The 25836-nt window shown below is 42.3% G+C and overlaps 1 protein-coding gene and 1 pseudogene across 5 annotated transcripts in view; one reads left to right on the top strand and one right to left on the bottom strand.

Annotated features, from left to right (window-relative positions):
* HECA (hdc homolog, cell cycle regulator) overlaps positions 1-22693 on the top strand; it is a 42110-nt gene extending 19417 nt beyond the window's left edge. For 2 of the 5 annotated variants that reach the window (XM_036413527.2, XM_036413528.2), the window contains exons 2-4: positions 9385-10425; positions 16703-16857; positions 19835-22693. In XM_036413527.2, coding sequence (XP_036269420.1) covers positions 9385-10425; positions 16703-16857; positions 19835-19999 — 1361 coding nt within the window. In that variant the 3' untranslated portion in view covers positions 20000-22693. Of the gene's footprint in view, positions 1-9384; positions 10426-16622; positions 16858-19834 lie in introns of all 5 variants that reach the window. The other 3 variants (XM_036413526.2, XM_045573186.1, XM_045573185.1) reach the window with 3 other exon arrangements.
* LOC118706257 lies at positions 5695-5791 on the bottom strand (annotated as a pseudogene).
* Positions 22694-25836: the final 3143 nt, after the last annotated feature.

The raw sequence follows: 25836 nt of genomic DNA on the forward strand, positions 1-25836 counted from the left end.
TCCAAATACTCATTTGTGCATATTCTTTTATATTTTTCATCATTCTGTTTACTCCAGTGTTTGAAAAAAGATGAAGCAAATCTGCTAGACTGGCAGGCTTCAGAACCCTGTGTCGCTGCCAGGAGAAGATGCCCTGAATTGGCATTGATGCCAAGCAGGGAGGCAAGGGCTGACTAGTGTCTTAGAGAATGTGGTCAGAATTCCAAATAGCACCGAGCTAGTCAACATTCAAAGAGTGACATGAGAAAGGGCAACCCACAAAGTAAACAGTTGTTTACTGGCCATTGTAATCAAGGCAAAAAACGACTGGGGTTCACAAAGGATCGTGAGATTAAAATTTAACTGTTAACCTGGTTAGTGAAACCATAACTTGCTTTTGAGGACTAGTTTGGGTTTAAAATAAATTCAAGTCCTTGTCTTTTCTTTTTTCATGGTTTTCTGTTTGCAAAAAGTATAAGAAGATAATAAGCAATTTTCCTAAGAAAGAGCATTTTGGATTTTCTGTATTAAAGCAAATGAAAGTAAAAGCTAGGGTTTTCTTTATTCACTGTGGAAATAATATTGCATCTAGAGTAGTGCATATTATGTACACATGTACATGTGTATAAAATTTCAGGGATAAGGCTATATCTAGTTATTCATAGACAATAGCCTCATGTACATAAATGAATATGTGTGCCTTATTTCAATTGACATCTGTTACAAACTTATTTTTCTTACAATTCTTATATACGAGTATATGTATATAATTTTCCTAATTCTTTATTTAAGAATTATATTATTTACTTGTAATTCTTATATATGACTACATTATAGGATTTATTTACCAATGAATATGACTTTTTTTTGTATTATTAACCATTTGTACGCTATAAGCATCCATAGATGCAAGTGAGCGGACCTATTTAAATTAAATTCAAAATATCCTTTTCATATTTGTTGGAAATGAACTCCAAGATTTGATAGGTGAGGGAGGAGGATGACTTAGAGCCAAGGAGAGGGGACCCCTTGGAAGAAGACAAGGTGGGGTAGATTTGGGAAGAATCCAAGTCTATTTCACTATGTCTTAGTATCACCAGTGAGGCTGGGAGCAGGTGGGGGTTGGGAGGACCTACATGGACAAGGTGGGCCAAGAAGTTCTGGAGTGGGGGATTCAGTTGGCTGGCAGAGCACTGAGTGACAGGAGCCAGACTGAGAGAAGAGCTGAGACAGAAAGCAGGTGAGATGGAAATAGTGGAGGCCCAGGCATGAAGGGCAGAGTGAAGCTGAGGGTGCTGAGCCAAGGGGAGATGAGAGAGGTGTGGGGTGGGTGAGGTGAGCACCTTCAGGACCCAGAGCTTGTGCCACAGGTGCTTCTCTGAGGAGCCAGCACGGGGCATGGCCATTCAGGAAAGATGCTGTGTTTGTGGGGCTCCTGACACCTGTGGGTCAGCATTGGCCTCCCCTTTCACTTCTCTCCGCCTTCTCTACAGACTTTGGAAAGGGATGAGGGAGAGGAGAACCTTGGTGCATGTCAAGCACAGGTTAATATGTAGTAGGCAAAACTGATTGAAAGTTATGGGAAGAGGTGGCAAATGGATTTTTGTTTTGATCATTTGTACCTTCCTTCTTCCAAAAATAAAATGGCTTTCAAAAATACATGTAATGCTGTATGATGAATAATAAATGTGAGAATATTAGTAATAGTGGCCATACTAGTAGGAAAACAACTGGATGTCCTGAGTCAATACAAGAGGTAGGTCACAAATATGGTTTTCAGATTTCTAGCACACAGAGGGACGAGGCAAACAGAAGCAGTGGTATGTAACGCATTGCCCATCTGATTAAAAAAGCAACACTCGTCACTCAGCCATTTCTAAGACATTGTAAAATACTGAGCGGTGTCCATGACGATACCCTTTCATAAATAAAACAAATGTATTGGGTTTTCCCATGTCACGAAAAGCAGTCTGTCCAGGGAATGGAACATTGTGATCCGTAACCAGCACTGTGGCACTTGGCTTCCCTGAGGGACAGACCTTTCCTAGCACAGGAGTCACATACCCAAGTACCTCCATGGTCCTGGCACAAAAATAAATATATGGATGGGACTCAGGGAGCGGGAAAGCCTGGATGATCAGAGAGTCCTTGATGCACCTAAAAGGCATTTGGATTTACATTTCATGACAAAAAAAACACACACAACCTTTTTACTGGTTTAATAAGACACACTGCAGATTTCAAATCTTTCCCACTGGAATCTGATCTAGAGGAGTGTGTGGACATCATCTATGAAATCTTTCTTAAAACCTGTTTCCCTCAGTAGAGTCTTTGGAAAGTACTGAACAGCAGTGAACTATGGCTTGTATTCTGTGACCTGTTCTGCACATGACCCATGCTGCCAGCTAATCATGCGGCCATATGTTTTACCTGTTGGACAGACCATGGAGGAGGTAAAGTCGTTTGTCTTTTGAGCTGAGGCCATTGGGAATCAGAGGGCAGGGGGGGCGGGCTGCTCCACCGTGGCCTTTAGTCTCCAGGTACCATTTGGGCCCACCAACAGAGAGGAAGCAGGCTGACGTTTCGGGAATGCTGGGCTGTATAACTCAGGTGGTAAGTAGGGATCACATATAAAAATAAGATTTAGAACTTTTTATTATGGCCATATCTTGAATATTTGTGCTGGCAGAGGGGAGGGTGTTGACAAGGGTAACAAATCAAGTTCTGTAGTGTTTCAGAGGAAGCAAAAAAAAAAAAATCCTTTAACATCAGAAAATAATACTGAAAGATGGCGTGAGTGTTTTTTTGTTGTTTTTGGAGTCTTTGGAAATAGGATGTATCTGAAGTTTTGTTAGGAGATTATGATTTGGTTCTGAGAGCCTCTGCACCTACCTTTCCTTCAGGGTGAGGGCATGCAGTCCATGGAATGCTAGGGTGCGGCGAGTTCTCCCTGGTCCCGCACCCTCCAGATCATGCTTTGACAAGAGGAAAGGCAGCCTGCTAATTTATTTCCTAGTACAGTGTGAGCCCATTTTTTTTTTTTTTGCAAATTGAATTATGCAAATTTTAACTAATGACATAAATAATATTAATAGAAGCTTCACATTATGTGTATCATTTCAGTGGACACATTTCTCCAAATTATGCATTAAGCCATCTCATATTTTCAAAGCTTGCAGGTTGACTGAATTATAAAAATGCTCTCTTACCCAGTGGCATCACCTTTTCTTAGGAAAAAAACTACTAACCCTTGGCAGTATGTGAACACCTGTTTTTGTTTTGTTCTTTTAGAACTTCAAGGATTTTGGTGGCATTTGTGTTATTTTAAAAAGAACTGTTATAATTTAGATCATTATTATAACTTTCAAAATATCCAAACGTGCTAATACTGGTGCTGAAAATCAGTATGATATGCCAGGCTGTCAGTTTATGAGATGCAACTGAGAACTATTTGAACTAATGCTGCTAATACAAGCATCAGTAAAGCACCAGACAGCACGGTGACTGCAGATTTATGTGTTCGGAGGATGCCTTCCCCGCATCTCACCCCTAGACTGTGGGATAATGTCTTGAATTATGTTAAGTTTTTCAGGAACACGTCCCATGAATCAAATGCAACCATGCTTTATGAATTCCTGTTACCTAGGCTTGGAAAAGATCATGTAGGTTGAAAAATACATATAATAACGTACTTATTTGTCTGACTTTTTTTTTTTTTGCCTTGTTATTAAATTCTTTTATTTTAATGGTTTTTATTACAAGAGTAGTATGTTTGGTGAATCCTTCCAGAATGTTTCCCTAGTCCTATACCACATATATAATACTTTAAAATAAATCAAGATCATATTCTTCACTCCCCGCATCCCCCCTTCCTTTAACTTAATATATCATTCCCGGTCAGTTTGGATAGATTTGCCTTGTTGTTTTTCACATTCTAAGCCTTTTTAAAAAAATTTAATTTCTTTATTGATTAAGGCATTACATATGTGTCTTTATTTCCCTGTTACCCCCCACCTCCCCATTCATGCCCTTACTCCCCTGTTGTCTGTGTCCATTGATTAGGCTTATAAGAATGCCTATAAGTCCTTTGGTTGATCTCTCCCCCTTATCCGCACCGTCCCCTACCTTTCCTGAGGTTTGACATTCTGATCAATGTTTCTCTGTCTCTGGATCTGTTTTTGTTCATCAGTTTATGTTATTCATTATATTCCATAAATGAGCGAGATCATGTGATATTTATCTTTCTCTGCCTGGCTTATTTCACTTAGCATAATGCTCTCCAGCTCCATACATGTTGTTGCAAATGGTAAGAACTCCTTTTTTACTGCAGTGTAGTATTCTATTGTGTAGATGTATCACAGTTTGTTTTTTTTAATCCACTCATCTGCTGATGGGCATATTTGTCTGAAATTAAGGAGAACATATTTAAGGGGTTAAAAGAAGAGAATTCTGCTTCTGTGTTTTTAAAACATCTCAGTGAATATTTATTGAATTGTTTTGTGCATGCTTGTTGTGGGGAAGAAATGTATTTCTTTCGCCTATTTATTTATGTGTGGAGATAGGATGGTCATTTCCTGATTGTAGCTATACTCTAAAATGCATTCAGCCTTATTTGGTTTTAACATCAGGTGATAGGGCTTTTAATAATTGCTTATTTTAGCCGAAACCGGTTTGGCTCAGTGGATAAGAGCGTCAGGCTTTGTACTTAAAGGTCCCAGGTTTGATTCCGGTCAGGGGCATTTACCTTGGTTGTGGGCACGTCCCCAGTAGGGGGTGTGCAGGAGGTAGCTGATCGATGTTTCTCTCTCTCTCCCTTCCTCTCTGTAAAAAATCAATAAAATATATTTTAAAAAACTGCTTATTTTATGCCAGGCACTGTTCAAACGGCCGTAACTCCTTTAATCCTCACGGGGACCCTTTGAGGTAGATACTGTTCTTCTGCCTTTTACACGTTAGACAACAGAAGTACAGGGAGGTTGACTTGCCAAAATCTGAGAACAAGTAAGTTGCAGAGCTGAGAGTCAGGTCCAGTTTGGCTCGCTCCAGAGTCTGTGTCCTCAGTGCCCAAGCTCTGTGGCCTCTCTGGAAGCTAGAGGTGAAGTTCCTCTTGCTGAACTTCATACCCTGAGCAGAACTTGTTCAGCAAGTGAGGAAATGTGTCCCCATGTAGCAGGAATTAAAATATGGAAAAGATCCGTGTAATAACACAGGTGTTCAGGACCCCTAATATTTGCAGTTGGTGATTTACTACCAACGGAGGATGGAATAGGTTAGGTTAAGTTTGTGGAAGTGAGGATGAGGGCTGGGCTCTGCCCCCAAAAGAATTTCAGGGTTGAGTGTAGAAGATCCGTTGAGAGCTCATCTGGACCTAGTCAGGCTGTGCTCTCCGGCATGTGGCCCCTGGGAATACTGACTCAGATGGGGCCATACTTTTCTTCCACAGGACATTTATGAAACACTAATACAATTTTCACAGCAGTGGGTTTACAAGGATGAATAGGACCAAGTCCCTACCTCACCCCTCGTCCCCATCAAACTCCCTACCTGATGCTTGCAACCGTTTAAAGAGGGGTGAAACATTTAATTTCACAGGTGAAAAGCTGAAGATGGCCACGCCTGGTGTACAGGGAGCCTGTTAGTGTGAACACGTTTGCCAAGGGGATCATGTTTGTTGGGCAGCCAGGGTAAATGACTGCTGTCAGATACTCCCCTTTTAGAAGTAGGTGGCAATGCCTTATGCGTGTTGTTAGGCTGAGAGCCTCTTCCATCCTTGTCAAGGGGAGTGCTAACCTTCTCTCCTTTCATACAACACAGATACTCCCCTTTCAATAGGTGGGGGCAGAGGTGGAGGATGTGAAGGCTGGGGAGAGTGACAGGCTGCCCTCGTGACCTAGGCCTAGTCATTCTGTTGTCCGGACTTTAAACTCTGTGAGATTGTTGCCCAGGATGTGGTGAGCCCTGATCATTTTTACTTGGGCAGAGATAAATAGATACTGGATACTGAATATTGGATGATGAAGCTGTAAAAACTGGCACTGGGGGCTTATATACATTTTTAAAAACTGCTGACACTGCATAAAGGAGCGTTTTCCCATATTGCTTGTTGTTCAAGCTATCACAGCTTATACCAATATCCCAAGGGATCTATGTGGCACCAGCCCTTGCTAACGTGGGATCCCCTTCTCCTCTTTCCCCAGTTAAAGGTTTAGTTGTATCATACCAACCTGTATTCCATTTATGGGACAGCTATTCTTAAGAGCTGGGGGTTTTGCAGTTAGAGACAGCTTTCAGGAAGCAATCCAATGTTTCGGTAATACTGCTAGTATCTCGTGTCATTTTGAATGCCACCACTGCTGTTTCTTACAGTTCCAAAGTCTTTTTCTATATGTTTTGGTTATTTAGGAAGTTTTTAAAAAGGCTTGGCATTATTCATTCATTTATTGACTTTCTAAACACCTATTGAGTATCTATCTAAAACATTAGATAGAAAAAGTAGAACTATATTGGAGCAATCTGCATTTAGTAGGGCAGCCAGGTACACAGGTATAAACTTATCCTGAAGATAACATAGAAAAGTTTTTATGCAAGTTTACAGTTTACAGCATGTTTCCACATATACAGGAGTGGGCAAAAGTAGGTTTACAGTTGTGAGGACAGGAAACGGTGTTTGATCTTATATTATTATTTATCACTTATTGTATTATTTGTATCACAACTAGGCACCTTCTAGATGCCTCTGCAGTGTAGACAGGGGGAGGAGGAGGGGGACCAGGTGTAGGGAGTTAAGAACCAAACCCCAAAGGAAACCTTGCCTTTGAGGGTAGAGGCCAGCCTACCCCTCGGAAGGCTGTGTGAGATGTAGAAGCCTCTTCAGGAGTTCTCTGCTGTTCCCAAGGCCCACCCTGTGACTCACCTAATCCGAGGAGCCTTGCCCTTAGCCTGGAGGTGTGTACCAGGGGGAGGTGTCTGTTGCACATAATATTTGGTATTAAAACAAGCCCTTGGCTCTGTCTTTGTTTTTGAGGTCTAGCCACAAGGCCACATCAAAGTGGCTGAGCTGTAAACAAGCCGGGCTGGCAGGGTGGGTGGGGACTCATCATTGTGAGTCTTGGAGAGTAGAAAGCAGGTGAGGATGGCTGTGGTGATCACAGACCAGGCTGCAGGGACAGGGACTTGGAGCTCTGCCTCCTCCGTGAGCCAGGCATATACTTCTGTTAGAGTTCTCAGCGGGATTTGCCATCTTTCCTGCTTCTGAGACCTGGTACGCAGGAAGTGCTCAGTATTGGTTTAGTGATACATATGCAGCTTTTTGGGAAAGATATAAATAGGATTTCCCCCCTTATTAGTCAACCTTTTTTAAAATGTGAAAATACCTTTTAAAGAAATATCAAGTCGATCTAAACATTTAAATTTTGGATATTATGAATGTAAAGTATAGTTAGGGCCTTTTAAAATTTGATTTCACTAGTCTTGGGTTAATATCACTGATTACTGCCATTCTGTTTTAGAGACATCTCTTCGAAGTCTCTTCCTTTGAAGGACAGAAATTAAAAGCAACTGAACTTTGTTTAACTGACTCATTAACATTTTAAACGACACTAAAGGTCTCAGACCTGGAGACTCGTTAATTTACTCAGTTTGCAAACCACTCTCCTACTTCTTTTCTGTACGGTCAGGTCTTTTCTCTTTGTCTAGGATTGCAGAGCTCTCTTCCTGTGCTTTGCTTATCACATAGGTTTGTCAATGTTATTTTAATGCAACTGTATTCGGCACCGGATGTGTGTATGGCCTGGCCAGTGGTACCAGGAGCCTAAAGGCGAGTCAGAGATGTCCACTCTCCTGAGTCATCACCTGGTGGGCACCAGAATGGGGACTCAAATAAGGTTCAGACTGGACTGTGCTGCTCAGGATGTAGGGGTAGAGGGGAGTCCTGGTGACACTCGTGTCTAGAGGTGGACCTTGAAGATTGGAAAGCAGGGCATGAGGCTTATTTGTTCCAGGCCCTGCTCTAAGCACTGCCTGTGAATGGGGATATTTCATTTTTATGACCACCATGGAAAGTCCATGCATTTTTACACAGAAAAGTAACACAAAGAAAAGTTAAGTAACTTTTCCGTGAGCTCACAGCACATCAGTGGTGCTGTTGGGATTCCAGCTCAGGCAGTCTGGCTGCAGAGCCCATACTGTGAATTGATACACTAGGGGAATGGGATTTGGACGAATGGAGATTAAGGATTGTGGATTTCCAGGAGGTAGACAGGGAGGCCACAGTGGTCACAGGCATGGATGGAAACAAGTTGTTGAGGGCTGTTTTGCTGAAGTTCCAGAATCCCACACTGAAGGGGATGATTGGTGATTTTGCTCCCAGGGGATATCTGGCAACGACTGGAGACCTTTTGGGGTGTCACAGTTGCGGGGGGTGGTGTGACTAGCATCTAGCAGGGGTGCTGATAAACATCAGCAGTGCACAGGACATTCCCACAACAAAGAATTGTCCAGCCCCAAATGTCCAGAGTGGTGCAGAGTGAGAAACACTGGTCTTCCCTGGCACCCTCAGACAGCCCAGGTCCCCTGTTCTTACCCCCTTTCCAACTGCCTTGATAGAATTCTCTCCCGATTTGTCAGTGAATTCTGTTTATTCCTTACTAGTCTCTGTGCAGAACTCTTCTCCAGCCTTTTAATGTCGCTTCCCAGGATTCTTTCCCACTCTTCACATTCCAGGGATTGCACCTCCCTGGCTGGTTGTGTGGCTTCACATCTGTATCCACAGCTCCAGCTCTCTGGGGCTCCACTCACCTCTCTCTCCACCTCGGGTGGTGCACAGGCACTTCCAATTCAGCAGGCCCAGCCCAGGCCTGCCCCAAGTCTTCTTCCAAACATGTCCCTCGCCGTCCATCAGCATCTGCCCAGCTTCAACCACGGGAGTTGTCTTTCTGCTGTCTAGCCCAGACCCCTGTCATTTCTCACCTGGGTTACTGCATGCTCTACTCCCTTCCCCTGGCCTCTCTGCCTCCAGCCTCATGTCCCACTCTGCCACCCGGATGAGGTTTCTAAAACAATTCCGCCTGAGGGGCTCTGTGGCTCACAGCCCTCATTTAGCTTCTCAGCTACAACAGGTAACTCTTACCCACGCATGGCATGTAGAACCTTTGTGATCAAGCTCCGTGGTTCCCAACTGGGAGCAGAACGAGCCCTCAGAGGGGCCTGTAGAAAACATTATGGACAATGAAATACTAGGAACCCAGTGGAACTCCAGTCTCCGTAAATCCTGGTGGAAATCTGACACCAGAAAAATGGTACCTTTGGCATGAATGGGCTACTGCGGGATTTGGTCTCTGACCTGGTGTCGGCTGGGAACCCCTCATCCTATGGGCTGACTGTCTCTCCCTTTGTGTCTCTCCCCAGAAGCCCCCTGCGCCACGCCCCTGATCTGCAGCTTTGGGAGGCCCGTGGACCTGGAGAAGGACGACTACCAGAAGGTGGTGTGCAACAACGAGCACTGCCCCCACAGCAGCTGGATGCACCTGCAGTGCTTCTACGAGTGGGAGAGCAGCATCCTGGTCCAGTTCAACTGCATCGGGCGGGCCCGCAGCTGGAACGAGAAGCAGTGCCGCCAGAACATGTGGACCAAGAAGGGCTATGACCTGGCCTTCCGCTTCTGCTCCTGCCGCTGCGGGCAGGGCCACCTGAAGAAGGACACGGACTGGTACCAGGTGAAGCGGATGCAGGACGAGAAGAAGAAGAAGTCAGGGTCGGAGAAGAACACGGGGAGGCCGCCCGGCGAGGTGGTGGAGGAGGCCAAAAAGTGCAGGCCCCCGAACAAGCCCCAGAAAGGTCTGAGCCACGACCTCCCCCGCCGGCACTCCATGGACCGGCAGAACTCCCAAGAGAAGGCGGTGGGCGCCGGGGCCTACGGGGGCCGCTCCCCCTGCGGCTCCCCCGGCCAGTCCCCACCCACCGGCTACTCCATCCTCTCCCCTGCCCACTTCAGCGGCCCCCGCTCCTCCAGATACCTGGGGGAGTTCTTAAAGAACGCCATCCACCTGGAGCCTCACAAGAAGGCCATGGCCGGGGGCCACGTGTTCCGAAACACCCACTTTGATTACAGTCCGGCCGGGCTGTCCGTGCACAGGGGCGGCCACTTTGACACTCCCGTGCAGTTCCTGCGGCGGCTGGACCTCTCTGAGCTCCTCACCCACATCCCCAGGCACAAGCTGAACACTTTCCACGTGCGGATGGAAGACGACGCCCAGATGGGCCAGGGCGAGGATCTGCGCAAGTTCATCCTCGCGGCCCTCAGCGCCAGCCACAGGAACGTTGTAAACTGTGCCCTGTGCCACCGGGCGCTCCCGGTGTTCGAACAGTTCCCACTGGTGGACGGGACCCTGTTCCTAAGCCCATCGAGGCACGATGAGATCGAATACGATGTTCCTTGTCACCTTCAAGGTACAGGTGTTCACTCACCTTGCCTGCTTTCTGTTTGTGGAGAGCCGGAAGGCCACCGCGATGGGCCGCCTGTGTTCTGGCTCAGTGTTAACTGATGGTGCTTTCCTGTTCTAGCCAGGGGCCGGGTCACACGTGGACATTTCCGCTTTGCAGGGAGGTGTAGGAGGTGGGGGAGGTCTGCTTACTCCAGTATCACTGTGCCCCTAGCTCAGTTGTCCTGGTGGGTAACTGCATCTGTTTGTTCTGTTGCAGTTTGAAGAGAGGATCCCTGGTGTATAGTTTTTTATAATTGGGAGGAAACTTAGGGAAGAGATTGCATAAAAAACGTTACTCACTGTAAAATAGTCGCCTTTGAAACCCGTGTTAATGTGCCCAGCAAGCTGTGTGTTCTCTTTGATCCTTGTAAGCATATAAAAGTAGGAGTCGGAGAGGGTCAGGGTGTTTTTAGATTATTTGAATTATTCTTGACATTTATGAAAGATGAGACTTTCTTGATAGCAACAAAAGGAATGTGGAGGATTATTGGAGACTCAGATATTATCTTAGTGGTGAAGGGTGGGAGCTTATTAATGCTGTGGATGACATAAAAAGACTTAGTGACATTTCAACCGTATGTTGAATGGCACAGGTGAGCAGTCGGTCAATGCATGTAACACTATTGAATTTATGTAAAGATGGGATGCATGTCACCTATCTTTATAATTTTAAAAGTGTGTAAAAAGGCCTGTAGTGAAAATGACATTCCCACCTGTCTTCTTCCTACCAATCCCTGCTATCCGAGTTCCCAGAGACTTAAATCTTATATGATTCTTTAGGTTTTTACCATCATATTTTAAAACTGTTATCTTCATTCTCCCAATTTTAGATACTACCTATTGACTCTTAAGGTGGATGACTATGCTTTCATGATCTTCCTCTTTCTCTCAGGATAATATACAACAACTAGAGGCCCAGTGCACAAAATTTGTGCACTCGGGAAGGTCCCTCAACCTGGCCTGTGCCCTCTTGCAGTCCAGGAGCCCTCGGGGGATGTCTGACTGATGGCTTAATCTGGCAGTGGGATGTCCTTAGCACTGCTGTGGAGGCAGGAGAGGCTCCTGCCACCATGCTGCACTTGCCAGTCATGAGCCTGGCTTCTGGCTGAGCGACACACCCCTGTGGAGCACACTGACCACCAGGGGGCCACTCCTGCGTTGAGCATCTGCCTCCTGGTGGTTAGTGTGCATCATAGCGACTGGTTGTTCCACCTTAGGTTGATTTGCATATTAGGGTTTTATTATATAGGATTCTTGGATAATCCTTAATATATATATATATTTTTAACCATTTGTATGGATATATTTAGTATTAAGCCAAGAAGTAGTATGGGGTACTTATATTTTCTATATGGAAATACCTCTTGTTTTTGTTGAAGTTAATAATTGCTTCATGTTCCATTTGCTTAGCCTTCTTTGAATCTTTGGCTGATTGTTCTCATTCTCCAGCAGCAATGCAAACCACCTTTCAAAAACATTGCCACATACCTCTGACATTTTATGGATTTTTTAAAAAAAAATATTTCCCTCATGGAACCTTTCATCTTCTTGCTCCTGTCTGTCCTTATGCACTCAGTACCTGTTATACTACATAGTTGCCCTCCTAGGAATTTCTTTAATTCTTTCTTATTTTTTATCTTCTGTTTTCTGGATGCCACATTTTCTTTTTCCTTGATTTATTCCCTCAACTTGCTAAACATCCCCTGTGGGCTTTCTGAGAAAGGAAGCATGAAATAGATGTTTTAAGACTTTGAAAGTCTCATAATATCTTGAGTCTATCTTCACAATTGCTGTTTGGCAGGTTACAATTTTCCAAGTTACAATTATTTTTCCCTTAGAATTTCTAAGGCATTTCTTCTCTGTCTCCTGTTTTCGAGTGTTGCTATTGCAAAGTCTAATATTACTTAATATTACTCTTTTTCCTTTATTCCCCTGAGGGTTTTAAGATTTTTCTCTTTCTCCCTAACATTCTGCAGTTTCACCATGATATGGGTCTTCCTATTTTTCATTCATTGGACAGGGTGCTTTCTTGACTTTGTAAACTTACGTTCTTAAGTATGGGGAAATTATTTTTGGTTTATTTTTATTATATATATTTTGGCCCTATTGTTCATCTCTTTTTTAATTCTGCTTTCTGGAAGATTCCTATGACTTTATATTCCAGGATTTTTACTGATTTTTAAAGATTTTGTTCTCATATTTGTAATATTTAAGAGCTCTTTTTAATAGTATTCTGTTCTTGTTTCATGGATGCAATTTCTTTTCCTTCTCAGTGGGGTGAGGAGCTAACATTGCAGGGATTGTTCTCAGGCAATTTTTAGAGTTTCACCTAATCCCGTGTGTTGTCTGGCCTTTGTTATAAGGCAAACCGCTCCAAAACCTTAGTGGTTTAAGACAGGTTTATGGATGGTTTGGTTAAGATGGCTTCTTCCACACTTCTAACAGTTGGCAGCTAGTTTGCCTCGGGAGCCTCAGCTGGAATTGCTCGTCCCTGTTCTGCAATGCCTTTCACCTCCCAGTGGGCTTGCCTGGGTTTTCCCATGGCATTTCACCAGGAGGGTGAAAGTTAAGTGAGGACCTGAGTAACATTACATTTTGTTCATCAAAACAAGTTGTAAGACTAGCCCAGGTTCAGGGGATGACGAAATAGACCCTGCTTCTTGATGGAAAAAACTGTATGGACTATTGATTACTTGTATACCCCACTCGTTCCCTTTCAGCACTTCTTCTCACTCTCCCTGTGCTTGCTGTCCAGTTTGACGGTAAACCATGTACATTTTCTCCTCCCAACTTCTGGCCTCATAGTCAGGTTTAGTTTCACAGAAGATGGAGTTTTTGTGTTTTTCTTGTTCTTCATACTGTTTGGGGAGAATCTGAGAGGGTAGTAAGTTGAAACACCTTTAGTCTCCATTTTCAGGCTGGAAACTCTTTATGAAGATGAACGAGGGTACATATGAGACGAGTAGTGTTCTTTTTCCATTCGTGATGATGACAAATTCTTTTCATTTAATTCATTCATCAGCCAACCAAACCTAAGAATTTTATGAGCTGGGTACTCTTGGTCCTTACCTTTTATTGGTTTATAGCCTTAGGATGTATGATGCTTTGATAAAAATATAACTAATTCCCAGGCCTATGGCTCTAGTGCCACAAGGGGACCTAGTAACATCTGGATATTATGAACATTAAGGGTATAAGGGGCCCATTTGGCCTGCGTAGTGAGAGGCAGTGTGAAGGCATATGTCAAAAGGTGGACTAATTTGAAGTAAAGGTTCTAGCCACACCAGGTGTTTGTTGCTAGGGAGATGAAGCCATATGCAAAGCAATAGAGGTTTAAAAAAATTAGGAGGAGAAAGCTGGAGAGAATCATTTGGTTGAGCAGAGGTTCTAGAGTGGAGAATGAGTAGCGTAGATGGAGAACAGGTTGTAGAATCACTTTGAAGCTATAATAAAGAGCTCTGTCATGTCTGTCGTGTTCTTTGTGGGGCCTTGACATGTTCCTGTGTTGTTATTGTCACATCTCGGAGAAGCCCATGCAGTCCTTTCTACAGCAAACTAGTGTAAATAATTTCTGCCATCAGCGTCTGGCCATGTATTCCTCACAGCATCTTCCACTCCAATAGAAAGGCCACGTTCCAGCCACAGATTCCCGGCTGCAGCTGATTATATGCTGCTGAAATAACTTATTTTCAGTGCTGGCTGAATGGATGGTCACCCCTCTCCATGCCCTCTACCTCTCACTGCCCTCCCCAGCCTCCAGCTCCAGCCTTCGTTCACTGACTCTTCCTCTGATTAGATATTTTTGTTTGACTTGAATATTTATTAAGATTGTTCTAATGAGGAAGTTTTTATTGTACTTCTTTTCCACTTAGAACCACAGGTCACTATTCTCTGAGGAATCTCCACTTTCTGCTTGATCTCACAACCCTAGAGTTCAGAAATGTAAACCTCTCTGAATCTAGGACTATGTATAATATAGTAACTGAAACAAATCCAGAGGCTGTCCACATCAGGAGTTTGTCTAGAAGTTAAGAGTCCGGCAGATATGAACTGAAGTCTGGACTTTGCTGCTCATTATCTTTATGAACATGGGCAAGCAACTCAAACTCTCTCAGTTTCACTTCCTCCTCTCTGAATGGGAATAACAATAGTAGCTTCTTTCTAGTGTTGCTGTGAGGGTTAAGTGTAGTGCTTCAGGTAGCCTCATAGCACAGTGTCAGACCCTTGGTAAGCCCTCAGCAAAAGCTCGCTGTCAACTTCTTCATTAGGGCCATTGCTACCAACACCTGACCTTTATCTGTCCCTGCCCCAAGCTGCCTGCATGTCTGAATAGTTGAGAATTACGTAAGCCCAGGAGGGAAATGAGGAATGAAGTGTTATCTAGTATCCTTTGGATGCTTGAATTAACATTGTGAAATGTTCCCAGGCTGGTCTGAGTGGGGATGGTATGTGTGACCTTTTCTTTTCAGTGCCCTAGAGCAGAGGTGGACAATATTGCCAGAAGCTTACACCATCCTTCCTATTTCTGACATGGAGGCTCCCAACATTATATTGTCTTTGGCTATTGATAAGCCCCATCCATTCATTCAACATACAATTGTGGAGTGCTTTCCACATTTTAGGCAGGATGCTAGACTCAGCCTACAAGGATGAGTAAGACCTAGTCCTCAAAGAGGCGACAAAATGCTGTAAAAGATACCTCTGAAGAACTGTATACCCTTCTCCACTTTAAGGAGCACCGAGGAGTGATTGGCCAAGGTCTGGCTGAAGGCAGCGAACAGCACTTCTATACTAATAAAAGGGTAACATGCTAATTAGAGCGGATGTCTTCCAAACGTCCTTTCGGACATAGCCCCAGCAGCCGCCCAAGGCTCAAGCAAGCTGTGGAAGGTGGCTGCAGGATGGCAGCTGCCACTGCGAGGGCCGTAGTGGCTACAAGGGCTGAGGCTTAGGCAGCGGTGGTGTGATGGGAGCGTTGCCTTCCTCTGATCACCCAGTCGCCTCCCGTAGAGGGAGGCCAGACTGTGGCTTGGGCCTGCTCCCAGCAGGACATTCCCTGATGGCTCCAGGACTCTGAGTGTGGGGCAGGCTGGTCTTAGGGCGCCCCCCCCCCCCCCCCCCCCCCCCCCCCGCCCTGTGCATGAATTTTTGTGCACCGGGCCTCTAGTTTTGAATAAGAAGCCACTTAGGAGCTGGTGTGCTCCTGATGGGAGTTTCTAGCACAGTGGAACTTCCTGACCACCACACAGAGAGCAGCATTGTTGCTGATACCATTCCAGCAGATCCTGTACATTCTGACTCTTTCCCAGTGATTGAACCCTAACCTAAGCCTTCATATAAACTGAGTGGCATTGTTTCTTAGGTGTTAATAACTAATGGAGGAATGGGGGTGTGACTTTTAAGAGCCCAGTAAATAACAAGACATTGAACTCATTTTAAAACACCACTTACAAGTAAGATATAATTCTGGTTCCTAAATTAGATGTGGTGGTGGTTGAGTAATTTTGGGGACAAGGACAGTTAACATAGCAATTTTGGCTGTGGTATAATTCTGGGCTCCCAATGCTAGGACGGACTTTTGACTTTATCATGGGACTTGTTAATGGATGAGAGGGCCCATGACTATACCAGTGTTTCCCAAACTTTTGACATATGTGTACCCCTTCTATAGTTTTCGTAACACTGAGTACCCCTCATACTCATGAGAATGTAGAATTAGGCGCAGCTTAGTACGGTGCAGTGCATATCCCTACCGAACTCCGGTGCAACGCATACCCCCACCAAACTCTCAAACTCTTCCCGTCCCCCTGGGGGTATGCATACCACACTTTGGGAAACACTGCATGAGCCAGTGTAGCTGGCCCAGTCTCTGTGTGCCAGCTGTAGGCTTCTGTGCAGAAAGTCCTGGAGGCCACAGGCTGGTTCTGAGCACCCAAGGCTTGGTCATTTGAGTTTGGATGTCTGTATTGGCAATCTGGCAGCATTTTTTGGAAAAGTGATTTGAAGCAATATTTAAACTTAAATATTGAAATTAAAGTACATGTTCCATTGACAAGAGTTGGAATTTATCATTATTCTAAAAGGACAACTTTGGGGACATGTGATATCTACTTTGCTTTTTATATTTATCCAAATGATAAAATGTTTGCTTATAATTAGTAGATGCACCAGTGTTTAACCCCCTTTGGAGACAAAAGGGGAATTCCTTGACGGCCACCTCAGCATTGTGTCTCTGTGCACAGGGAGACTCATGCACCTGTACGCGGTGTGCGTGGACTGCCTGGAAGGGGTGCACAAGATCATCTGCATCAAGTGCAAGTCGCGGTGGGACGGCAGCTGGCACCAGCTGGGCACCATGTATACCTACGACATCCTGGCCGCCTCTCCGTGCTGTCAGGTTGGTATTGACCCCTACAGAACGAGCACTGGTGGCATCAGCTTCTGTCCCCAGGTGAACGTGGAGGAGTTAGAGTCAGCATGGCCTTTACAGTGGGGAGGCCAACGGCCTGGGGAAGGTGCTTTAGTAGTGAGCGTTTGAGACTTCCCCGAAGTCCAGCAGTGGTGGTGGGTTTGCTGCAGTGTGCTGCAGTGGTCGCTGGACTACGCAGTCACGGAAAGGGATACTGCAGAGCAGTGATTGAGTATGTGGAGAATGTTTTCAGTATTTTAAGTTAAAAAATTCTAAGGATTATAAATGTTCCCGTTGGCCAAAAATGAACATAAAAAGGAATCTGCTATTCAGTGATCATCTGGTTTCTGGATGTGGGATGCTGAGCGGTTCTTTAGTTTTCTTTTTGCTTACTTATATTTTCTAATGTTTTATATAGTTAACATGTACTGAGTTTCTAATAAGCAAAGTTTCATTTAAAAGGAAGAAGAGAGCTTTGCTTTTTGTAATAGACAGGATTTCCTTTTGGTTTCCTTCCTGTGAGACCAGTACAGTTACCCAGGACCTGCCTGCCTTGTAAAGTGTTTGAGGTTGACATGAAAGAGGCAGTTAGCATTGCTCAGAGAGCATCTGACATTTAGCTGTCACCAGCAAAATGGGGAAATAGTAACACGTGAAAACATTAAACAAGTCCATAGAGACAACAAAATCCTTGGAAATACCTTCGTTTATTTCTAGGTGCTTGAAAAAAACAAGCTCTTGTATAATTCCTCAATCTTCGTGGGTCGGAAAGATATTTTCTATCACTCTTCATTGGCCACACCTGGATTTTAATAAAGTGATAAACACTTTATTAGTGTACTACACATTTTTTTCATCATTAGCATGCTTTAATTTTTATGAAGAGAATATCCTGACTATTCACAGTTTATTCAGAAGGTACCCTGTATCGGTTGAATTAAAATGTTGGCAGAGTCAGTATTTCACCTGTACTTTGTTTATTATACTAGTGATCTTAAAGGTGAACTAGGGTGACGAGAGACCTAAATGGCCATCCATAGCCTGCCATTTAATTCCACAATTGACTACTTCTATGCTATTCTATTCTGTTTAAAACTTGGCCTTAGACATGAGATATTACAATCTATCGGTTGTTCACGGTAGCATTTTATAATACTGTGCCGTAATGCCAGCTCATGAGGTGAGAGAAACAAAAGGAAGTGGCTCCCCTCTCTTCACACACACACACCAGAGAGAAACACCTTATCTCTGTCTTATAGAGAAACAAGGAAATAAAAGCATGGCTGGGCCTGTAAATCATAGCATGTTATCGCTTGGAAGGACCCAGGGAATCTTGTCCAGCCTCCATGTTTTCCACACATAATGGAGGCCTGGGAAAGGAGGAGGCTTTGCACAAATGTGTCACCGTGATGAGTAAAACCCACAGCTCCCAGGCTGGCTGGCGCTCTTTCTGACAGGCAGTGGGACTGTTTCCTTACCTTGGAGAAAAGCAGGATGGCCTTCTGCACACCCAACCTGTTGGACTTACTATATCTTTCTTCCTTTAAACAATGTAAGCCCAGACTTTTATTTTCTGCCCCCCCCCCCCCGTGTACTGAAATGGAAAACACATTTGATTGCTGTTTGGCTTTAAAAAAAACCAAGTAACAGTAGTCACTGTGAGGGTGTAAGTGTTAGACATGACTAAGGAATCAAGGGAAGTCTTCCAGTCAGACTTTGAGCCAAACATAAGCAATGATTAGTTACTAGAAAAGAATAGCAAGTTAAAGAAAGATGTGCCCTATACCTCATGTACTTACTGTTGCTCAACGAGATTAATCAGTTAAAAGGGAGGTTATCTCAGGGGAGAGAAGGGTAGTCCACATAGTGGCTCAGAGCGTGGGCTATGATTGAAGCTGCTTAGGTTCAAATCTCAGCCTTTCTGCCTCCTAACGGTATGGTCTTGGGCATGTCACTTTACCCCTGCATACCTCAGTTTCATCTAAAAATTCACAGAATTCTACCCACCTCACCAGGAGTGTTTCAGGGACAAAATGAGGTAATACTTTTCTATTACATTTTTGGGATGAATCTAAATTGAGAGCCTGTTTGTATTTATCAATTCTGGTTATTCACTTAAGGCCTGGTATTTGCCGTGAGTGAGGCCTGGGCGTGAATGAAGATGCACTGTGCCTGGTGGGTTCTGGAAGCCTCAGGATAAATATAGCACTGCTTCCTGGATTATTCCTTCTACTTTAGCATTTTAGGGAAATTTTATTTTTATACAGAGAAAATGCAAATATAGCCACGAGTAGAATGAAACGTGTATATGAATGTTAAAAATAAACTTAGAATCTTCAAAGAAGTTTATGCAGTTTCGAGTGAGGGAAGTCAGGCTCAGCCACCCTTTGAAATCGCGGGGGACAAAGGCATGTCCTGTGGTTGGAGACTTTAGTGGAGAAATTTAGGGCAGTACAAGTTTTTTTTTTTTTTAATGTATATATTTTATTGATTTTTTACGGAGAGAAAGAGAGAGGGACAGAGAGTTAGAAACATCGATGACAGAGAAACATCGATCAGCTGCCTCTTGCACACCTCCTACGAGGGATATGCCCGCAACCAAGGTACATGCCCTTGACCGGAATCGAACCTGGGACCTTTCAGTCCACAGGCCGATGCTCTATCCACTGAGCCAAACCGGTTTCGGCTAAGGCAGTACAACTTTACATTTTCTTGTAAACATATGAGGACATATGAGGAGAGAAATCAATAGTTAATCGTTCAGACTAACGAATACCTGAATACACGTAGGTCTTATGCTTATCTCATGCATTGCCTAACCTGGTTTTGGTAATAGAAAGGATACGGCACTAAACTCCTGGGTCACTTTCGCGGCTGTAACAGTCTTGCCTTTGGGGTCAGGTGACTCGGGCAGGTGTGGGAGGCCAAAGGCTGTGGCGGCTCACGTGCCTGTGCTTCTCCCCAGGCCCGGCTGAACTGCAAGCACTGCGGGAAGCCCGTGATCGACGTGCGGATCGGGATGCAGTACTTCTCCGAGTACAGCAACGTCCAGCAGTGTCCACACTGTGGCAACCTGGACTACCATTTTGTGAAGCCATTTTCCTCCTTTAAAGTTCTGGAAGCTTATTGATGAAAGCTTTGCTTTGGTAATAGCTCTTTTATCGACACTCTTACTTTATTACATATCTTTTCTAGGGAAACATTGTGAGGTTCATTTCTTTTCTAACCTAAAGGAAAGTTCCTTTGTGTAGGGGGTCACTAAAATGGGCTGCCCCTGCCCTCCCCTGACTCCTGAGTGTTCGTCTGTGGTCCTGGCCAGAGCCCCGTGCACAGTCCTGTGAGCTGGGGTGTTGGTTCCCTATCACAAAGAGTCTCCCTTGCAGCTTTTAAGGTGGTGGGGAGGATGGGCTGAGTTTAAGAAAGGAATTAGAGTTTGGAAGGACTTGGGAGCCCCCTCTCACTCAAAGACAGCCGTTTTAGACCCGCTTTAGATCTTCTCTGGGCCACGGGAAAACATGTGACAGGTGAATGTAAGTCTGTGCCTGGAGCTGATGGTGTGTCAGCCCTCTTGTTTAGCTGCTGCAGCGCACTTTGGCGTGCAGTTTACACTCATTGACAAACTATTTGAAAGTTAACGTGAGGGCTATTTCCATCACTCTCCTAGTTTCGTAGTCAGTTTTCATACTGAGAATAATATCCAAATTATGAGACATATGAGAGCTATTGGTATTGCCCATATTTTTAGGTAAGCTGACTTATAGCAGTGAGAATATACTAAATTAATTTGATTCACACGGATTTAAGAGGGCAAAAAGGTAGAAAATTGTAATTTGAATTTGGTCACATTAGCTTCCAAGGAGAATGCAGGGATAATAACATGATTTGGGCAGCACTGGTATATGAAGGTTGCACTGTGGAAGTGCCATTTCATGCCAGACCCTTTTCACAGGGAAATCTCACAGCCACAGACCTCACGTGATTCTGGAGCCACTCACGGCCACATTTCTCTCCTCCCAAATTGCTGTCAGTGACATTTTACCCATTTAATGCTGTGTTTGCAAAATAAAAAAATTTAGCCCTAGAAGGAAAGGAAAACATTATTTGTGAGGGTATGAGGAAAAGAATAAATTTAACATCTCTGTTTTAAGAGTATTTCATTTTGGAAAATCATTGAATTTAAGGGATAACAATATGTTTGAAAATAGATCATTCGGAAGCTTTCTATGATACCTTAACCATTGGTTAAAAATAGGTGATACTCTGTTAGTATGTCTTTATTTTGTCAGAGCATTGGGCTTTCAACATGCTGCTATCTGTTCATTAGATATTGGTGATTTAATTAGACATACATCCTATGCCCTTATAGGATTGGAATATCATTGCCCCAAAATGATAGGCAAATTGAAAGCTTAAAATAAAATTATTTTACAAGTAACCGAATTTGGAGTTACGTGAGCATTTACATTTCTCACTTGGTTTATACCATTTTTGTCCCCTCAGATAAACAGTTGTTTTACCTCCCAGAAGTGTTCAGGCATTATTGCAAGTGAGCTTCAGTTCTACATGCAACAGTTGATGTTTTGTTTGAAACAGCGCAGTCTTAAAAAGAACCCACATTTTTCAGGTTGGATGATTGTAATTCAGTTTCCCGCATCTGGTTTGGTGTTTGATGATCTGAAAAGTGTTTCATAGCTGGGGAACTGCCCAGTGCCAATAAGAAGCAGAAAATCATCGCTGGTCTGAGAGCATTTGATGCAACTGAAACAGGTCTATAGGACATAACCTTTGCAAATTTGTCTGTAACACACAGACCTGCAATTGTGGGTTATCTATTACCCTGTCGATTCTCTCATGTACCCAAGTACAAAAGTTTCTTTTGTCTTTCGAGCACCATTTATTTGGCTTTTACCTCTGAATTTAAAATTAGCAAAGTATTTGTAATGCTGTTCTAAATTTTTTTTAGAGAAATCTGCTAGTATTGTTCTCAAACTTAATGTCTATGTATAGATTCCATTAAGCAAGTTCATCAGTCTAAAACTGCTCTGAGCGTAGTGTCTACTGCTTTCGTTATTTTCTCCTTAAATTGTCTTCTATTCCCTAAAAAATAAGTATGACATAATTAGGTAAAACTTGCTTTTAACCTTTATTTTGATGAAAAAGTTAGGACCCTATGGATGCTGCAATTACACAAAAGGAGAGGCATAGATGGGTATCCTATCTGAGGATATATTTGGCCTTTAAGGCATTCCTGTCTAAAATGGAAAATTTTGTTGATTTGAGAATAAAATATAATTAATTATACAATAATATAGAGACTAAAACTTATTTTGGAATCCTGCTGACCATAATATTTCCCCCATGCTTTCTCAAACTACTTTGCTCTGAGTTCCTTGATGGAAATTGGAATATGTCAAAAAGATGATTATTTTTGTTGTGGTTTGGATATTAAAAGGTATTAATCACCCAAGAGATCCATCTTCTGTTTTTCTGATGAATAGTGCTCTATAATCTGAATCACTCATAGTGATCTATAATTTCAAATCCATTTGTCATCTGCTCTAACTTTTTTTTATCACTTATATTTAAGAGTTATACACCTTGAACAAACACAATTATCTACTTTAGTAAGAAAACTATTTCTGATGATCTCATCATTTTCTCTTCAGACCAGCTCAGTTCTCCACTTTCTTCTGGTTCTATCTGAAGAACTTAAAATACTGGGTTTTTACCTAAAAAGAGACATTGGCGTGAACCTGGAGATTGGGGTCAGTTATTTCATTCTAATTAAGAAAGAGCTTTCCCAAGTCTTTATTTTATACTTTTTATTTTTTAAAAAAGTTCATTTTCAGAGTAAAAAGTATTTTCATATCTACTTTGGGGAAGTTAATTAATCAGAAAAGAATATTATTAGTTGTTTAAACCCTAAAACTAATAGATGAACTGATACATAACTGACTAGACCACCAAAACTAACCTGCTGAAATCTTTCATTTTTTTCCTATAAGACCACTTCTTAACTTGCCCTCTGTTCTCCTGTGCCAGGTCAGTAACTCTAGCTTGCTTTTTTCATTAGTCTCATGGTAGCAGCTGTTGAGTAATTTTAGTTGGAGATTTGGTTCCTATAACCCCATGCTGCCTAACTCAGCTCATCTCCATGTCCTGTTGACTTTATTACCCTTCCAGGTAATTGAAAGAAAACATATGGGATGGACATCTTTAAAACCAGCTAAAATGTATTCTTGTCATTAAAGATTTCTTGTCAAGATGTCTTGGATTGCACTTTTGTGGAGGGAAGACAGTGTAAATAGTTCAAGAAAGTTGGTAAAATTGAAACATTTGGCTATGGAATTGTATGTGATGGTAGAAGGTTTCTGTTTGTGAAATGTATGTAATAAAAATAATAAAGCTTTAGAAACTTACACTGTGTCACTTTATTTTTTGAGCTTGGAATTGTTAACAGAAAAAGTAGTGGAGAAGACTTTCTGAGGTTTTGTTTACCATTCAGGTAACCATTTCACAGTCACTACTGTGGCTAATAAAAACTGACCTTTTTATGCTGTTTGAAAGTGGTTTGTCACAACACAACGTGGTAAACTCCCTTTGCAACAAAATAAGCATTCAATCAATAACAGTTGATTCCCTATGAATACACTAAAATTATTGTTCTGGTTATAGGGAATTCTATTGCATAGATAGGTAATCCTATTCTACAGATGTTTCCCTTGGTTCCTAGGCTTGTAATATTTTTCGTAGTGAAAAAATTTGGTCATATGCTTTTTCATGATAAGAAAATGGAAACTGAATTGTAATTAAACTTCGTGCTGACTTTATGCACTTTGATCAAGCGTACTTATCTTTCAAATCTCCTTGATCCCTCACTTCTTTTTTGAGCCCTAACCAATTACTGAAACATTCAATAACATTCAGCAAATATATTTTAAAGCCTCGATATATGCTCAGAAAGTTTTTATTTTTTTTCCTTTTCAGACAACCCTCTATCCCCATCCCCTTTGCAACCATTAGTCTTATATCTGTATCTGTGGATCTGTTTCATTTTCTTTTTTCATTTGTTGTTGTGGGTGGTGGTGGTGGTGGTGGTGGTGTGTGTGTGTGTATGTTTTAGGTTCCACATATAAATGAAATCATATATTATTTGTCTTTCTCTGGCTGAATTATTTCACTTCCACAATAATATCTAGGTTCATCCATGTTGTTGTCCTTCATTTAAAATATTCTCAGTCAATGGGTTGAAATGCACACAATCATTAGAACCCAGGATAAGATGTGGAAATGTGGGTGAGGAAAGAGCCCAGTCTGCCAGAGAATTCAAAGCCTGTCTTAGTACTTATCTGCTTCTGACATCAGAGACATGCATCTTGTTTTGTTTAAGGGATCATGGACTTGGGATGTTGTGATTCTTGCTATATAATTTATGTCAACAAAATTTCTTTGCAGTTGCAAGGAAAGTATAATTGTTACTGTAATAGAGAGAAAAAAACAAAGTTAAACAGTAATTGTTAAGAATTAAGTTTAATGGAAGAAAAATCTGATTTGTTGTTAGTAGTTTCCATTTCTTAAAATCTTGCTAATACTGTTTTGACTTAAATTTGGCAGCAATTAGATTGCTAATTATGCAGACCTCACTGTTTCTTTAGTAATAAGGAGTTAATTTTGGAAGGAAAAAAGCTTACCTTGAGCTTTGGTTTGTTTCATGTTCTCTCAGCTCTCCATACCTGAGGTAAACCTTATCTAATAAGTGTGAAATATCTTTGAGGATAGTAAAGTGCTATACAGTGGTACTGTACAGTGGAAATAATGTATTTTAAGGCATATTTTTCTTCTAATGACAGCTTGGAGCATTGTAATTACTTCATATAAGCTTGATCTACTATTGGTATGCCTTAGGGAGAGCAAAAATGAGCAAAAAAGTTAACAGAGCATTTTGGCTCACGGAGTTCAGTTTAACAACACTGACTACATTTGTCAGGTTTCAAATGGGATTGGCCACCACAGCATCATTTCCTGGTGATGGATCCCATGCCAAGTGGGTCTGATACACTTGATTGAACATGTAGATCATATCTTAAATTTAGAACAACCTAATTACATTCCTCATAAACCTAATAATGGAAAAGTCATAGCCACAATCTTCACATAATTGAGAGATGCCAGAATTTAGAGTAACAGCTATGGTTTTTGTTATATTCAGAATAATATATGTTTGTTAAATTTCATTAACTAACTCATTTTAGAGAGAAACTGAGGCCCAGAGAACTTAAACCTAAATAATTTCATGTAGTTAATGGCTAGCTGGGAATTAAGTCTGGATTTCCTCTCCTAGTCCTTCCTCAAAATGAGATCAGCGAATGGGTACATTGTTTTTAATTGAGAATGACTTTGGGCTTGTTTTGACAAGGTAGTAAACTTAAATGGTATAGCAGCCCAGGTGCTAAAATGGAAGTAATTCTGACAATGCTTGCTGGGGCCCCTGCATAAGGATGACATGCACATTTGAAAGCAACCCTTAAGAAGAACAAACAACAAAACAACTAAAAGAAAAATAATATTTGAAATCAATAATAGTGTCTTCTATACTCCTTTTTCACACATTAATTTGTTGACATCTCTTCCCTTTTGTTAAGATCATTGTTTGAGAACTGTGGGTGCAAGGTGACATTTCAATAGTCTACATTAAGAATCCAAAATTTTCACCTTGGGATCTGACTTTGAGATGTTTTTAGATTCAGACATGTCAAGCCATCATATTTGATAGCATTAATCTATCTAATTTGTACAGGGTTTTCCTTTTTGACTAACTTTTCAAATAGTTTGGAATGTTTCATTTGCAGTTTCTTACTATCTTGTCTGAAGGTCTGGTATCCAGACTTTTTTGAGTTGTTAAACCTGGTTAATGCTTATTTGAAATTCCACATAACCTTAGGGGGAAAAAGTGCTGGTTACAGGTTT

This window comes from Pipistrellus kuhlii, unplaced genomic scaffold (assembly GCF_014108245.1).
Source record: "Pipistrellus kuhlii isolate mPipKuh1 unplaced genomic scaffold, mPipKuh1.p scaffold_m20_p_5, whole genome shotgun sequence".
Classification (NCBI taxonomy): Eukaryota; Metazoa; Chordata; class Mammalia; order Chiroptera; family Vespertilionidae; genus Pipistrellus; species Pipistrellus kuhlii.